An 18,473-nucleotide genomic window follows, 5' to 3' on the forward strand; every position below is an offset into this window, starting at 1 on the left:
TATATAGATAGATATATATATATCTCTCTCTATATATATATATATATATATATATATATCTATATATATATAGATATATATATAGATATATATATAGATATATATATATCTCTATATATATATATATATCTCTCTATCTATATATATATATATATCTATATATATATACGTCTGTGTGTGTGTATATAAATATGTGTCGTTATATTTACATCTATCTATCTATCTATCTATCTATCTATCTATCTATCTATCTATCTATTTATCTATCTATCTATCTATATATATATATATATATATATAAATAAAATGATGATATATTAGTTTATCTAATAACAACACACTAGCTCAACAAATGTAGATCGACTTCTCTGAAACACGACATTTGAGCTTTCAGGGTTACCGTAGCTCCCTTGTGGCGCGAGCACAGCGCGACGGTTCCGAGCCTGCAACAAGCACGCGCCTTTTTTGACGCGTGAGCGGCAAGGAGACGCTGGGGAAACCGTATCTGATGGGGAAACGCGAATCGACGTAACACCTGGCCCATCTTAGGGATGAACCGAGAGGAGCAAAGAATGGAGCGTGAGTCCTACTTTTATCTGTGCCTGTTCTTAACCCTCCTAAAAGGTGTCATCCTCTTGTATCAGTTTATCCTTGACTATGTGTTGCATCTTATCTGATATCAACAGTTATGTTGTGTAAGCTGTAGCAGTGAGCGGTGCGGCAGATAAGCAACAAGGGCAGATATATTTAATTAGGGCAGCAAAGAGATGATTAGAAAAGGCCACAGAATCATACATCCATAACAGATGGGTACCGAATTCGGTACTTTCATAGGTACCGAGTGAATTCCGTCGGTACTACCAAATACCGATTCACGTCAAATCAAACGGTACCATGTTTCGGTACCTAAACGCATCATTGTGACATTGAGGGAGTGGAAGGGAGGGCGACTTTCCATGCCGGACATGAACACAGCATTGCACGCACAAGAGCGTAATGACGTCACTAGCCGCTGGTACCGTCAACAAAGCAAGCATGGCTGATAAAAGGCGCTGGAAAGTATGGCTCCACTTTTCAAAATGCGATGCAGATTACGCTCACTGCAATATTTGTGATGCAGTGTGCAAGACCAGCGGCGGAATTACTTCTAATCTGAGGAAGCTTCTGCAGCGTTTCCCCTAACAAGGGGGGCGTCCCGCCCCACCCAAGAGGATCACGGGATGTAGTAATAGTATGTTTTAACAATTAATGTCATTCGTTTTAATAGATCACGTCGTGAAGGATTTCTGTCCCTGCGTCCTTGCCACTCTACTTTCTATCATTATCCTTTCTGTCAGAGGTGACATTATCCCCCTGGATCTATAAGACTGAGCTTGGCAATTAAATACATACATGATAGATAGAGAAAAGAAAGAAAGAGATGGAAAGAGACAGAAACAGATGAAAGAGGTGGTAAAAAGTCAGAAATATGGAGAGACAGTTAAAGATAAAGAAAAAACATAGATATAACTGTAGGTAGAAGATAAACATTTCATGGTTTTTTTCGTAATAATTTTCTGTCGAATAAGTAGCTTAAACAGGCGGCAGTCAGAGTCTTTGATTGTTCCTCTCAGAAGTCTAGGTACTCTTTTGTGCTCTCTTCACTTCAGCTCAGCCAACAGATGTTTTATAGGACTGAGGTCTCAAGAAGGTTGGTGTCTCTATGGTGAACCATTTCTGTGTTGGTTTGGCCATATATTTTGTATTCTTATCCTGCTAAAATAGCAAATGATGACATTAAATTTAGTTAAGGCTTTCAACACAATTGTATCAGGAGTGATAGCTGTTTTTTTCCACATCTAATTGTCATTTATTTTAATAACACAGAAAATATAGGTAATATAGGTAAATGACAGAGAACCAGCCAGGAATGTGTCAGATGTGCTTTAATCTTCTGAGGAAAATTTGTGGGGGTTATGAGTGGGTGAGCACAGTGACTGCTCTGATTATGAAATAATCGTGCAGCACAAAGAACATAAAACTAAATTTAGCACAATTCCTATAAACATGTACTTACAGCTGTCCGAGCTACCGCAACCTGTTGGCGGTCAGATGCCTCGGAGCTCCTCCTGTACTTGGTCCCCAGAAGCAATCACACACTTTATCTAACACTGACTCTTAAAGGATCAGTTTCTATGAGCTCTTTTAATCTAAATTAATGCAGAGGAATGTTTACAGAGATCAGCGCTGAGGCTCCCGTCTCGGACCGTCGCCGTCTGTTAGAGGATGACGAAGAGCCTCGATGGAAGGTCACATATAGTTTTATATCTGGTTCTCCAATGCAATGGATGTGCCCTCCCTCAGTGATTATCAGTAGATTATGTGTCACCATTGTGGTGTCTATCTGTTAGGTTGTGTAGTGGTGGGTGTCCATACTTAATCTAAGTGTGCTGTAGCTTTCTAATCAAACCAGTTATACCGGCTGCTCCACTATCAAACCCAGTGCCCCAGCTTCAGGTCATTTATGACAAACCTTGGGCCATTTATCCTTGTAATGTGTGTTTATGAGCTTCTTATCCTATTCTAAAAACAGGGAAACATTAGAACTTGTATTTTATATCACTATGGTATAAATGGGAAAAACAGCTGTGAGTCATATTAATAAAGTTTATTCCTAACACAGCAGAAGAGCAGTTCAGCAGATTTCACTTTGTAAATCTGAATCACATCACAGAATTAAACATCTGTTTTAATGTACTTTCCCCCTACCTCAACACAGCAGTTGTAAAGGTTTTCTCAAGAACTTATTTTAATAGAGTTAATAGAAAGTACCTGTGGTGTAGAAACTGTTTGCAGGTATGGTCTAAGTAAGTTTCTGTCACCCTATAGAGGAGGATTTATTTCCTGAAACTTGCTATGTTCAGAAGGCTGTGAATAAATGTTCTGTCATAAGCAGATCATGTCCTGTTCTGACCTCGCCTCCATAGTCTGAATTCCCCTACGTTTCCAGATACCAACTCTGTCTTTACGCTGGTGCCTTTACATAGTACTAATACGGGAATTTACCACAAAAACTTGTTAATGGCAGACATGTGTAATCATAGCGTGTTGGCCCCAAGGCCCCTCCTACCCCAGTGTAGAATGACTTGGTGTGCTGCTGAAGAATGAGTCTGTGTTGCAGTGAGGGGAGCAGCTGAAGAAAGAATACAGAGAAAACCTAAATCACATTGTCCGGAAGAGGCAACGGCGCACGAAAGATGAAGTAGATGACCGAGACGTGGACACCGTAATGAACGAACCCACCGCAGAACTCGGGGATGCACATGGGCCCCTCTTGCAGGGACTGTGGGAGAGCGTGAGAGTGGGGCAGCAGCAGATCGTGCTCTCTCCTTACCTGGCCGCATCCTGCGCCTTCCTGACTCACCTGGCGTTCTGCGCACCTTTCTTCGTGCTGGACGCGCTGGGGAGCGTGTGTCAGCGCGTCCGCTCGTGGAGGATCGCGGCGGGCTCGGGCCCCCCGCCGTCCCTGCGCCGGTGGTTCGAGTGCTTCTGCAGTATCCTCTTCAAATACACCACAGCGGTGCTGCCCGCCGCGGCGCTCCTCCAGCTGCTGCGGAGCCCCAACTTACCGGAGCTGGCCCCGTCCTGCTGGCAGCTGTTTGTGGAGGTGGTGGCATGCTTCCTGCTATTTGACACGCTCTTTTTCATATGGCACTACTCTATGCACAGGTAAGAAATATGGTTTTAAAATAAGCCCACTGTGATATAGGGTGAATTGTGTGTAGCCTGAATCACTTCAATCTTGTCAAAAGAAAACAAACGAGTAAAAAAAATAAGTTAAATGCAGGCGCCTCTGAATCAAATGGAACATTAGGTTGCACCAGTAATAATTCTGATATGGCAGGGGATAGAGTTTGTGGAATGGTGGAGGCTAGAGCTAATGGTAGGCCTTAAATGGATTTTCTATGACACTTCCTATTTCATTTATTCAAAATCACACCTGCACTCCCATTAAATGTTAGAGCAGAATTGGACCAAGGTTGTATTGGGATTAGAGTTACACCTATCAAAGATATTGTGGCTGATTTCCATTCAGCATTTTTTCCCCATCGCTCTGACCTGCCAGTATCAATTTTACTACTTTATTTTTGCTTTCTGATCAAATTGAACATTCATCAGTGAATAAACAAAGATTTTCTCAACAAGCCCCCAGCGATACAGAGCTGTCTCTTACTTTGACTGAAAATCCACAAATACTATAAAATCCTCTAGGTTATGGGACAAGGTATCTGTATAGGGAATCACAGTTTATTGCTCTTGCTCCTTTCCAAAATAGAGGGTAGCTCTCTAAACTTTTCTTTTCTATAAGATTATTTTAATATAACTAATAATGGTCCAAGTTAATATTTAAAAGAAAAAAATCTCCAATTTACTTCCATATGTCAGATTGTTAAATCCTTTATTATCTAGTGTTACTATACGGTGGTAAAGCCTTAAGTAGACTTTTACCACCGTGTTCCATGACAGACAGATTTGAACTCTTCGAGCAGAAAAAACAGCATATTTTGCTGTAATATGTTGTAATATGTAATACTCCCTTTTGTGGAAGTCTGAATGAACAGGCAACATTCTTCAGTAGAAAATACAGGTTGTTCTTTACCATAAGCTTCTTACAGGCTTTGACATCCCTCTAACTTAATTTTTAAACGTCTTACATATAGAAAATGGCTAAATAAGTCTTCTACACATAAAAGTGTTGCTGCAACCTGGTAGTAAATAATGTGTATCTTGTGTATTCACTCAATGGAAAATATCAGATGTTTATTTTCCATCAGGCCAATCACAGATTAAATCCAGACAACCTTTAAATTGTCTGATTTTGGTTAGAATCTAATTGCTCTTATTGGGACCTAAGCAGAATTTTATTCGAAACTCCACTTATAGTTAAGCCTATTGCCAGGACGCCAGCAAACTATTGCGTGTCACAGTCTATCTAGCTTAGGCAACATGTTACAACATAATAGTGCATGCAGGTACAGATCCTACATAATGAACCTGAGATTAAAACTTTTCAGCAACTGATGTTTTGGTTGTTTAATTGGAAATACAGCTGTATTTGTTTCAGTGATTTAAAGTTTACAGAGTATGTGCCAAGTTTCAGCACACAAACAGCATGTGGCATGACAAAACAGTGGGAATAATCTGCAGATTAATCCGTCATTCTAGATACGGTTCACTCTACTGTGTATCCATATCAGCTATGCTATCTGTATGAAGGAAGTAAAAAATGGATAAATTACTCTGAAAGTTATATTTTATAATAATGCAAAATACAGAGCCTTCAAACATGTTATCAAATATTTAAAACATTGCTTTTCAAAATCTGTTAATATACATAAAAAAGTTAAATAACAAAAATGGTGAGCCTACTATTCCAGTTGGTAAAAATTAAATCCAACCAATTCTATCGTGTCATTAAATCTGCAGCAATCCCTCCTCCTGAATGAGAATGTAGCGACAGTGGAAAGAAGAACTTCCCTTTAACAGAAGGGAAGAAACTTCCAGCTGCACAAACAGAGGGTTGGAGAAGACAGAGCATACAAACACAAAAAAATACAGAAGCACTGGTGCATGAGTACTTTCTATATTAAAAAGCGAAGCGTTCATGGCAACAGTAGCTCCATTAGTGGCCTTTTCTAGAAAAGAAACACGGCTACACATAGAAGCTTTGATGCAGTAGTAAAATCTATGGGGTGAAAAACAGCGAATGACAGTTTGTCTAGGAAAGAGACAGAGTTATAAGCAGAAAGACATGAACAAGAGTATCACCTATAGCAAAAGAACATAAAGTTATTAGTAGCAATTGTTCAGCCGATGCCCCCTCCATTTCCTGAGCTGTTTGATAAAACCATTAAAAATGTCATGATTCTAGGTACGGATTTGACCCACATGCAGAAATACACTCAGGAGAAGTTCACAGATTTAAAGAGGTTTATTTTCACAGGAGTGATTATGGCGAGAGAACCAGGACCGGTAGATCACCAACTGCACAGAGAAGGGGAGAACAGGTAAGTCCAGAGTGATGATATGAATATAGTTACTAAAGTAATATGTGTCGCTTACAGGAAGAGATGACTGAACCGCCAGGGAGAAAGAGAAATGTGGAGTCTGGGAGCACAGGACCGGAGATGACTGAGGAGGTAAGTTAATCCAAGGTAAGTTGGTCTCTGGATACTCGAAGGTGGTTCTTGGAAAGTCAGGTCAAGCACAGTCCGTGGTGTGTGAGATGGTGGTGTGGAGCGCTGGGTGGAGGTACTTGCACGAGAGCACATTGGAGGGTGAACAGGGTTCGCTTATGATTGAGGCCGGTTGATCGCAGAGCCAGGAAGTTGCCAGCTTGAAGTTTGTCCGGAGAAGGTAACTGGAGGCTTGAATCTAGATCCAGAAGGTTCTTAATCCAGGAGTCAGGAAACACACTTAATCCAGAAGTCAGGAATTGAACTGGAAGAAAAGCTGGTCATGACGGGCTTGATCTGGTAGACGTGAAATGTCGGATGGATATGAAGACTTGAAGGCAGACAAAGATGGACCGCAATGGGACTGACCACAGACTCTATTTCATAAGGCCACGATGAAACAGGGAGAAATCTTCCTCGACATGGACTTGAGGGAAATGTCTTGAGATGACAGCCAGACCTTTTGACCGGGGCGATATTCAGGAGCCATCCTGTGCCTTTTATCAGCGAATTTCTTGTTCTATTCTGCAGTGCGGTGAAGAGCTTGAATGGTCGATCCCTAGATGTTCTTACAGCGGCGGATGTGGTGACAGACTGAGGTGACTGCAATTTCTTCCTCGTCTGCAGGAAAAAGGGGTGGTTGATAGCCGATGGAAACCTCGAAGGGCGAGAAGCCAGTGGCAGAGGATTTGTGTGAATTATGTGCATATTCTATCCAAGGGATAAATGAGCACCAGTCTGTTGGGCTGGTGGAAGTGAGGTATCTGAGAGTGGACTCCAGCTGCTGGTTCATTCTCTTGGCCTGTCCATTTGATTGTGGACAGTAGCCAGAAGTTAATGACTCTTTAGCCCAGAGAGCTAAGCAAAACTGTTTCTAAACCTGTGAGATGAACTGGGGTCCTCGATATGAAAGTATGTCCTGGGGGATGCCATGCAGGTGGAAGATGTGCTTGGTGAGTAGCTTAGCTGTCTGGAGGGCGGATGGTAGCTTCCTTAGAGGAACAAGATGGCAGGCTTTAGAGAAACGGTCAATAATGGTGGTCATACCTTGCGAGGTAGGGAGGCTGGTCACAAAGTCAAGGTCGATGTGGGACCAGGGCCTTCTAGGAATGCTAAGGGGCTGGAGAAGACCAGAGGTGATTATTAGACTTACTTCTAGTGCAGATAGTACCGGCATGAACATACTCCTTGACATCTTTGTGCAATGATGGCCACCAAAATCTTCTTGAGATCAATGCGGGAATCCTGCTGGCTCTGGAATGGGCTAAAGATTTTGTAGTGTGGAACCAGTGTATGAGTCAAGGGCGGACAGATGAAGGCACAAAGGTTCAATTGGGTGGTCCAGTTCCTGGATTGGGTTCATCACGTTGGGCTCGAGTAACAAGATCTTCAATCTCCCATGTAAGTGAACCAATAGTCCAATTGAGGGGCAGAATAGGCGCAGGTTCCTTCTCTGAGTCATCTGCAGATAACTGTCGGGAGAGGGTGTTGCAGCCTCTGCTCCGATGTGTTTGGAGAGGTAAGTGGTAACGTTTGAGCTAAAATGAAGGTCAGAGACGCAGCCGACGTCTTTACTCCATTATGCTTTATTCAAAAGACCTCCCACACTTCTTTGCGCAGGCGCACAACCAGTTCTAACAAAAGCAATTGATCTGAGAATCATCAAACTTTTACTGAACTGTAATTAGTACACATAGAATAACTCTTGTACCATATTAGCGATGGTTTTTAATTCTTAATTAATTGTATTTAATGTACATAGTATTTAAACCTTCTCTAGTGCATTAGCAACATTTGAAATGGAATTCTAACAAAAATAATAATTAGAAAATGTGAGACTATAAATTCTATTAACCTTTTTCTAACCTGTACCGTTTAACCTATCACAAGGGCATCAGGCTTAGTATTCTTAGAATCCAGTCTGTAAGAGATGGACAGATCAAAACAAGAGAAAAACAAGGACCAACGGGACTGGCAAGAATTCAGCCGCTTGGCTGACTGCAGGTAAGCTAAGTTTTTATGATCTGTCCGGACCAAAACAGGATGTTCAGCTCCCCCTAGCCGGTGACACCATTCCTCTAGGACCAACTTTATTGCTAAGAGTTCTCTGTCCCCAGTTTTGTTCGGTGTTGCTGAGTCCGTGGGAAACAAAAGGCACAAGGGTGTAGTTTTCCATCTGTTTGAGAATTCTGGGACAGAACTGCCCCCACTCCTGTTAGTCGTCAACTTCCAAAATGAACTGTTTGAAGGGGTCAGGATGAACCTGGATGGGAGCCTGAAAGAACTTTCCCTTTAAGGCTAGAAAAGCTGTGTTTGCTTCCTGCGTCCAGGTGAATGTGGTATTGGAGGAGGTTAAGGCAATAAGGGGAGCGGCTGTCTGGCTATAGTTCTTTATAAAACTCTGGTAAAAGTTTGCAAACCCCAGGACACATAACTGTTGCGGGAGTCAAGTACTGGCCATTCGAGAACTGCTATTACCTTATCTGGGTTTGAGCGAACCTGTCCAACCTCTAGGACAAAACACAAAAACATAACAGAAGATCTGTGAAATTTGCATTTCTCGGCAAACAAAAAACTGGAGGTTTTTAATAGTACTATAGATAGATGAATCAATATCCCTTAATATTATGAAATGTGAGGCGGATTTTATCAGCCAACTTTGACCAAAAATTCTGGTATCAGATAGGTTTAAGGACTTTTAAAATAACTAGTAACCCCAGTTTACAATGAATACAATACAAAATCGTTCATAGAGTAGAGTATACTATACAGGTCAATAGATGTTCAGAATGGGTTTTGCACTGACTATTACTTGCTTACATTGCACAGGCAATATACCTGACAATTACATCCACGCACTATGGTTAGGTACACCTGTTTAGAGGTTGACATGGTGCGTTATCCTGCTGGAAGTATCCATCAGATGATGGGTACACTGTGGTCATAAAGGGATGGACATGGTCAGCAACAGTACCCAGGTAGGCTGTGGCATTGACACGATGCTCAATTGGTACTAAGGGGCCCAAAGCATGCCAAGAAAATATCCCCCACACCATTACACCACCACCACCAGCCTGAACCGTTGATACAAGGCAGGATGGATCCATGCTTTCATGTTGTTGATACCAAATTCTGACCCTACCATCTGAATGTCGGAGCAGAAATCGAGACTCATCAGACCAGGCAATGTTTTTTCAATCTTCTATTGTCCATTGGTGAGCCTGTGCGAATTGTATCCTCAGTTTCCTGTTCTTAGCTGACAGGAGTGGCACCCGGTGTGGTCTTCTGCTGCTGTAGCCCATCCGCCTCAAGGTTCGACGTGTTGTACATTCAGAGATGCTCTTCTGCATGCCTTGGTTGTAACGAGTGGTTATTTGAGTTACTGTTACCTGTCTATCAGCTTGAACCAGTCTGGCCAGTCTTCTCTGACCTCTGGCATCAACAAGGTATTTACGCCCACAGAACTGCCGCTCACTGGATATTGTCTCTTTTTCGGACCATTCTCTGTAAACCCTAGAGATGGAAATGCGTGAAAATCCCAATAGATCAGCAGTTTCTGAAATACTCAGACCAGCCCGTCTGGCACTGACAACCATGACAAGTTAAAAGTCACTTAAATCACCGTTCTTCCCCATTCTGATGCTCAGTTTGAACTGCAGCAGATCGTCTTGACCATGTCTACATACCTAAATGCATTGAGTTGCTGCCATGTGATTGGCTGATTAGAAATTTGCGTTAACGAGCAGTTGGACACGTGTACCTAATAAAGTGGCTGGCGAGTGTATATGTACTGTATGTATAGTGCATATATAGTATATATATATATATATGAAGTCCAAATTAAGAATTTATTTAAATATCAAATTTCTAAGACTTTTTAAAACAAAATATGCAACACATGAAAATATAGAAACTATATATAGAAACAAGTTCAGAACCCTGTGGATCACCGTACATTACTTTGGCGTGTACAAAACCTACACACATATAAAGCCCGTAATAATTTAGCTCCATCATACATCAGAGATCTGATTGTTCCATATGTTCCTAACAGAGCATTTTGTTCTCAGACTGCAGGTTTACTGGTGGTTTCTAGAGTCTCTAGAAGTAGAATGGGAGGCAGATCCTTTAGCTATCAAGCTCCTCTCCTGTGGAACCAGCTCCCAGTTTTAGACCGTGAGGCAGACACCCTATCTACTTTTAAGGCTAGGCTTAAAACTTTCCTTTTTGATAAAGCTTATAGTTAGAGTGGCTTAGGTTATCATGGAGGGAGCCTTCCTCCCTCCCTGTTCTGTTGGTTGGAGTAAGGGGGAGTCAGATTTAGCCTAAACCGGCTCAGTTATGGTTGAGGTGCAAACACACCCTCCATTTCTGCTACCTGTATGACCCCTTCTCCTTTCCAATGGTTATAATCAGTCTGACAGAGGGAGGTATCCCAATCTTTGTAGTTTTTAGTATAACAATGACCATCAGTGGGACCCTTTGTGAGGTGCCTTGAGACGGCATTGTTGTAAATAAGCGCCGTTTAACTAATTAATCTGAACTAAAACTATCTGTGTCGTTATGCTGCTGGAGGACATAATGACCACTTTCACCCTCTTTGCTACATTCTTACACTACTCTCCAATTTTGCATTATTTGCTGTTATTTCAGCTTTTAACTTTATGTTCTCCCTCTTTTCTCTTCCTAGAAGCTACACCTGGCCTGACTCTGTGTCTACCTGTGACACCTTTCTGGAGAGGGGAATCGTCCGCGCTTCTGCTGGCAACAATTTAATGCTCACTCTCTACCAATGATACACATAGCCCTGTCTTTTAGTGTTTAACCCTTTCTCTCTCCTAGACATGGCGATTGACTGAGCTTTTACTGTGACTAACTCTATGTGCTCTCTTTCAGACTCTAATCTTGAAAACTGGCTCAGAGTTTATCTGTTCTTTCTTTCTAGGTGAAACGACTAAAGGAGCTACATCCATTAACATTTACTTTTCCTTCCCATAGAAAGGACTCCTGGATCAGTGCTTCTTTGTTCTTTTTGTGTCTCTGCTCTGTTCTCTCAAACCCCCAGTCGGTCGTGGCAGATGGCCGCTCACACTGAGTCTGGTTCTACTGGAGGTTTCTTCCTGTTAAAAGGGAGTTTTTCCTCTCCACTGTCGCTACATGCATGCTCAGTATGAGGGATTGCTGCAAAGTCAACGCCAGTGACTGTCCACTGTCTCTACATGCTCATCCAGGAGTGAATGCTGCAAGTCACTGACTGGATGCAATCTGCTGGGTTTCCTTAGACAGAAAAACTTTTTATCCAATTTGAATAAATAACTGAATCTGACTCCACTGTTCAATTGTAGGATTAATTAGAATATATGTACCTGACTGTTGTGAAGTGCCTTGAGACAACATGTGTTGTGAATTGGCACTATATAAATAAAATTGAATTGAATTGAATTGATCAATCACATGTAAACTGAAAAGTTATTAGATGACAGTGGCTTAGACCAGTTTGAAAACAGTGCCTGCAAAATTAAGCATGTGATGTTGTGATCATGGGTGTCAAAGGTAGCACTGAGATCTAACCAGCACAGCACAATGGATTGTTGAATAGATTTTATCCTTGGAATGTTCCCACAAATGTGCTGAAACAAACAGTACATTTACAGTGTTTGTGTTCCTCTTCAGGGTTCCCTGGTTGTATCGCACCATCCACCAGATGCATCACCAGCACCATGTGCCTTTTGCCTTAGCAGCCCAGGATGCGAGCTCAGCTGAACTCCTGTCACTGCTGCTGCTTGCTCTGAGCAGTGCCTGGTTGCTGGGCTGCCACCCTCTCAGTGAAACCCTCTTTCACTTCCTCAACAGCTGGCTGGCAGTGGAGGACCATTGTGGCTACAACCTGCCCTGGGCTCTACACAAACTACTTCCCTACATGGGAGGAGCCCCTTACCACCAAACCCATCACAAGAAACAGAGCATCAACTTCGCCCCCTACTTTACCCACTGGGATTACCTTTTTGGTACTTACTGTAAATCAGCACTGGATTTTCATTCAGAATGAGACATTTCTGTGCAGTTATGAACAGAAATGTATGTAATCTGAAGTTAAAGACAAACGAGGAGAAATCAAATTAATGAACCTGAGAAAACAGCTTAACTGATATGCTCTTATGACTTTGCATTTATCTGTGTGTGTTTGTGCAATTAGGAGAGTGGTTATCGTCAAGTACTCATATGAAGGCATATTTTGTTTGACTTTGGCATGTTTCATTGCATGGGGAAAAAGACGTGTGAGCTCTCCAGGAAGATGAGCAAATGCAGCTAATTTGGGTGAAGAAAAAAATCCTATTACTTCTTCAACATTACTGATATTTTTGGATTGTGCATCTAAAACAGTAAATGAGAGCACACTATATATATATATATGTCTATATCCAGGGGTGAAAGTATTAAATTCTTGCCTGTACTCATGGGCGGAGCTAGAGGGGGGGCTGGGGAGGCACTGGGGGCATATATGCATGCATATATATATATATGCATGCATATATATATATATGCATGCATATATATATATATGCATGCATATATATATATATATATATGCATGCATATATATATATATATCAATTGTTAAAGAGCTGCCATGTCTGAAGCAATGATAAACCATTTTCTGATGCATAACTTTTCATCTTCAGTTTCCGTCTTCTTTTGAACAAAGAAGTTATTGTTCTCTGCATTGTGGTCAAGTTTTGATTTCATTCAAATTAAAAATTAGAAAGTTCAGTTGTTTTCTTGATTTTTATTTAAAAGTCTGTAGATGGTAAGTGATTTATTGTTCGTCCTGTCCTAATTCAAGGGGTGTTTTTGTATGTCTGTGCACCACCAGTGTAATTGTGTTGTTGTAATTCAGCAAAATAACATGAACCATAACTAGTTACTCTCCCTTTCCTTTTAACTGGGCTATTTAGCAGCGAGCAGACAGACATTAAACGTAGCGGTGCTCGTTTAAAGGCTGGCCGTTCACAAAAACCTCAGGTTTCGAGGGGAGAGAAGCAAAGCAAGAGCATTGAGGCTCCAGTATAGCAGAACAGTTCAGAAACAATGTGGAATGAGGGGAAAAAAAGCTATATTTATGTTTTAGACTGGCTTTTGGTAGCGGATCTGATATTCTTTGTGTGCTTGTGAATTTTTGCAGCCGTAACTGGTTCTGGATGAGGGCTTCATAGCATACAGCCGTTCCTCCCTCTTCCTGGTACCGCGTACCGCCGCAGAATCTTTTAGTGGTACGCAGTACCGGACCGTACCGGCTCACTTTCACCCCTGTTTATTTCTATATTTAAAAGCATTTTATTTAAATCATCTACACCTAAAAGACAAATCCCATTAGTGTTTCCTCTGCTTCTACTCTTAACCCTATCAGTATCTCTTGTCCCTAAAATTAAATGTTTCTTTGGACATCACTCCACTAAAGTTGAGACATCATCAGTTCTCATCAAATCAGTTTTACATTAAAAGACACAAAGTTAATGCAACTAGTATTGGCAATTAGCAAATGTTTTTTACTGTTAATACTTTTGTTGCCAAAACTGTCCTGATGCCAAAAACCCATTGAAAAAGTTTTTTTGTTTTTTTTTGTTTGTATTTTCACAAATTGAATAAACGTTTTGTAGATGTCTGTGTTTTAGGTGATCTCTGTTAAGGGTAGAATTATCCAGCTCAGGTTTGACCAGTCGAAGTATTTTAGGTTTTGAACTAAAGATGCAGGATTCCAGATTCATTAAAATTACGGTTAATTGACCTGTTATCTAGTGCAGAGGAAGCTGCAAATCTGGTTTCAACTCCAGTCAGACGGGGTCCACAGATATCTTTACACACAGTGCTTACACTGTAGCACCACACAGGGTGGCGCCCACTCCCCACAGATGGGACATTTAAATAAGCAAAATAAAACTTGTTCATGGTGTAACTGACAGAAGACTAGTTGTTTTTCTCCCCTCCGAGTGCTCACGCCGCTCCCTGACAGACTGGCACTCTTGGTGATGAGCCGTGTCGCTCATATCAAAAACTGCTGCTAAACAGAAAAAAATACTAAATGATCATGAGAGTATTTGCTGGAGCAGCTCATGCCTCGCTTAAACTGAACCCCTAAGATCTCTGAAATCGTCCAGTTCTAAATAATAAAATAATAATGGTAGTAATGATAATAGTAATTTAATATTAGCAATTGTTCCCTCACCTGTGGAAGAGAAATATCATATCATAGTGAGTTTGAAGTGAAGAAATACTCAGTGGAAGAATAACAGCTAGCCAGATGTAACCAAGGGTTGAGTAAACCTTTGGATTTTGCGACTGGCTGCCATTTATGCAGAAGTACCAAAGAAGGTACATTCCTGTGGTTTTCCAGTTCTCGTAATTATTAGTAAACTATCCAGGTGGACTGGATGGGTCACTATCTGCTGATGTACCCCATGGTAAATATTTTCAATTTAAGTTGTTTTGAAAAGCTAAAATCAGCTAATATTCTGCACTCACTGTTGGCCTTCCACTGCTCTTCATTTTTCAACAAACATATCAATATTGCACATGTCTACTACAATACAGGTAAGGAAACTGATAATAAATTTGCATAGCTTAACTTACAAAAATACAATTTTTTCTTTCAATAGTCCTGACTCCTTGCCCTTCAACATTCCCCACATTGCTAAAAGACTAACGTATCCAACTGCAGACTGTCACGTCTTTTTCTGGTACAGATATGCACCAAAATATTTGCTCTCGGGCCCAAACCTCTAAACCTAACTAGGAAACTAAGCATAATCCCTAATTTAAAAACAACATTTAGAAAATATATGGATAAATGGAATTGGACCAATAGTAGCTGCTCTTCGGTATGAACTGGCAAAATGTAGTGGTGGGGCAGTTGGGAAATGGAAAAGGACTCATTGTAAGATGGACCTTTCAGTGCTAGATATTTTATATTATTGACTATAATAAAACTACATAAAGGCAAGGCAGACTTAATGTTTTATATATTGCCACAAGTTTTGGTTTTCCTGCTAGAGTCAATAAGTTTGATTTCCTGGGCCACTCTGCTGTCTCATTTTCACATCAAACCAGTTACTTGGGAGTATTACGTAGTCAAAACCACATTTGCTTTTGCTGCTTTCTGGTTTTGCACATTGATTATCATCTGTGCAAAAAGTTGAAGCAGCAACAAAATTCTTATTGTTTTCTGCAGTAATCAGTCAAGATTGTGGGGGACAACTCATTGATACTTGTTATTTTGGTACTTTTGCTCTTTTCACATTGGAACAGGGTACAAAAGAGCTTTGTGCACCTCATCACTGAAGCTAAGCCAGAAATACAATAAATGCAGGGTGGAAAGAAAACTGCTGACTCATCGTGCTGACAATCAGGAAGATGGAGTCCTGAAAACAGTAAAGAAGAGCATTAATTAGGAAGCTTAGATAATCTGCTAAAGAGAAACATGACCACCAAACTGTTGGAAGGTGCACTTCAATGTAAACATAACTTGAAAAGCACAAGTTAAAGCAAGGGGGCAGAAATCACAGAGAGGAATAGGAAATGAGAGTAGAAGAGATAACAAGTTTTCTAAAAAGGGACCAACATTCAGATTAAAAACATCTGGTAAGAGGCACAGCATGGGTTAGTAGAGATAGAGATGTTACAGCAATAAGCCAAAGTTGGAGTGCGAAGAGAGGCCCAAATGAAAATAAGAAACAGGAAGCTGAGAACAGATCAGGAGAATTAGAGAAGAACGTAAGAGAGGCCTTCTTGAAATTGAAGACTTAAGTGCTTTAGTCACACATGAACTTCTTAAAGGGACAGTTGTCAAAAAATATTAAAGGAGTTTAAGTACCCACTACTTAATTGTTTTTTATACACCCTTACTTATCTGTTTGGTTGTTACTCTGACTAGAAGCACTTTACATGCTCCATTCTTAGTACATGTTTCCACACAGGAAGATCATTAGTGGCACACCACCTCCTACATTCATTTATCAGCTGCTTCAATTAAAATAGCAACCCAATGTAAAGGTTATAACAATTTAAAAGTTCGTGAAATAGTCTTTGCGTAAACAGCAATATTCAGTTCATTTTAGTTTATTTATATAGCGCCCACTCTCAATCCATGTCGTCTCAAGGCTCTTTGCAAAGTCAATACAATCGAATCATACAGATTTCAAGTCAGGTACATGCATTCCATTTAATCCTATCAAACAGTGCTGTCAAATTCAGTTTATTATTTATTATTTGTTAAAAGGTTTTTCTAACTAAGGAAACCCAGCAGATAGCATCGAGTCAGTTTCTTGCAGCATTTATTCCTCCCACATAAGCCTGTATTTCTGAGATCGGAGTTAAGGCAATGTTGAGGTGCAACATTTTGGTCTTAGTTGTGGTTTTGTGTTTTGACTTTAGTTTGGTTTTCTAGTCATGGTTGTTTGTTTATTTCCTTCTACTGCCTCCCAGTGTTTTGTTGTTTTCTTTCCTTTTCAGTAAGTTTTCTTTATGGCTGCTTTCTTATTACTTTGCATGGTTTTCTCATTATTATTATTATTATTATTATTATTATTATTATTGTTATTATTATGGTTTCTTGTTCTCCTTGGATTCTTTAGTCTTGTTGCTCATTTAGTATCTCTGTGTTTATTTATGTTAGGTATTTGTTCTCTTTTCTAGTTTAGTTCCTCGGTTTAGTTTCTATAGTTCCAGCCTCCCTTATAGGTTAGCTTTAGTTATTGTTTACTTTTGGTTCGCACATATTCTAATTTCTCTGTTTACTTTAGTTAATCATTATTCAAGGTTCTTATGTTTCTTTTGGTTTATTATCTTTGTCCATAGTTTTGCTTAGTTCTGTTTCCCTGAGTTTTGTTATTTATAGTTTTGTTTTTGTAGTCAAGTTCCTTTGGTTATGTTATTGCCTAGCTTCCCTCATGTTCCCTTTTGTTTTATAGCCTGGTCCTCTAAGCTACCATTCATATTCCCTCAGTTCTCTGCAGCCTGGTTCACACCTGTTTTCCATTCTCCTCTGATTACCTGCCTCTGTTTCTCATTGGTTCATACCTCACTCCCCTCTGTTTATAAGCTCTCTGGTTTTGATTGTTCTTCGCTGGTTCCTTCCGTTACTACTCCGTTCCCTTCCACGTCTAGGTTTTGTTGCTTCGCTCCTGCAGAGTGACTTCTTGTGAGTTTTTGGCCTGGCACCTTTGTACACCTGCAATGATTTTGCTACGTCTTGCGTTGTTTTTTGGAAACGTTAAGGATTTCGACTATGCTACGTTTTTGTTAAGTTTTGTAAAAAACCTTGGAATAAAGAAGAAGCTTTCCTTTAACATGCTGCTGTCCAGCTCTTGCCTGCACGTTGGTCCTTCCCTAAATATCTGTTGCCTGTCGGGGTGACAGGCAACAGATATTTACTTTTGGTTTTAGCCCCTTTCAGATTGCTGTTAGCTTCAACCTGGGGCCAACTCATCTGCATCTATTCTAAATTAATACACTATACTGTCTGATTTAAACGAAAATTAGTATTAATAGAAAAAATGTATAGCTGTAAATGCTATTTTATAGATTTTTTTTTCACAGCTTTACTTTCAAAGAAATACTTTGACTAGAAGCGCTTTACATGTTCAGTTCACTGTATTTAATTCCTCCAGGAAGATGATTGGTGCAGTGCCATCTTCGACCCCCATTTGTAGTGGAAATGATCATCAGCGTCTGTATAAAAAACCAACCAATGCAAATGTGACAACGGTTTTCTGGTTTACAAACTGCTATAAGATTGTATGAGACTGTGCAAGACTTCATTGCTGAAGAAAAAATATTTAAAGGCTTGTTTAAAGTTTGCTGCAGAAGATTTAGACTAGCCAGTGTAATTCTAAAAGAACATAGTCTGGTCTCATGAGGCCAAAGCAGAACTATTTGGATGTCATTGGACACACCATGTTTGGAGGAAGAATGCTTCTGCAACTAAAACACCATGCCAAATGCGACGTTTCCTGTAACTGAAGGAAAGATGAATGAAGAAATGTACCGGGACCCTCATGATAAAAATCTGAAAATGAAATGAGTTGTTTTACAACACTAGAAGTCTGCTTTAGTCTTGGTCAGGTACTAGTTTTTAGCTTCAGCCTTTGGGACCAACTAATCTTGAAACAAACCTGAATCCCTGTAGAAAGCTAAATATTAAAGTGGTATAAGTGAGCACACTTTTTCTGGTTTTCACACTGCCTTACGCCAAATACAGCTAAT

At 40.3% G+C, this 18,473-nt stretch overlaps 1 protein-coding gene across 1 annotated transcript; it reads left to right on the forward strand.

Annotated features, from left to right (window-relative positions):
• Positions 1 to 3,112: 3,112 nt before the first annotated feature.
• Positions 3,113 to 12,670, forward strand: ch25hl3 (cholesterol 25-hydroxylase like 3). Its single transcript, XM_047382088.1, has 2 exons — positions 3,113 to 3,708; positions 11,889 to 12,670. The coding sequence occupies exons 1-2, from the start codon at positions 3,269 to 3,271 to the stop codon at positions 12,262 to 12,264; spliced, it is 816 nt and encodes a 271-aa protein (XP_047238044.1). The 5' UTR covers positions 3,113 to 3,268; the 3' UTR covers positions 12,265 to 12,670.
• The last annotated feature ends 5,803 nt before the right edge of the window (positions 12,671 to 18,473 follow it).

This window comes from Girardinichthys multiradiatus, chromosome 12 (assembly GCF_021462225.1).
Source record: "Girardinichthys multiradiatus isolate DD_20200921_A chromosome 12, DD_fGirMul_XY1, whole genome shotgun sequence".
NCBI lineage: Eukaryota > Metazoa > Chordata > Actinopteri > Cyprinodontiformes > Goodeidae > Girardinichthys > Girardinichthys multiradiatus.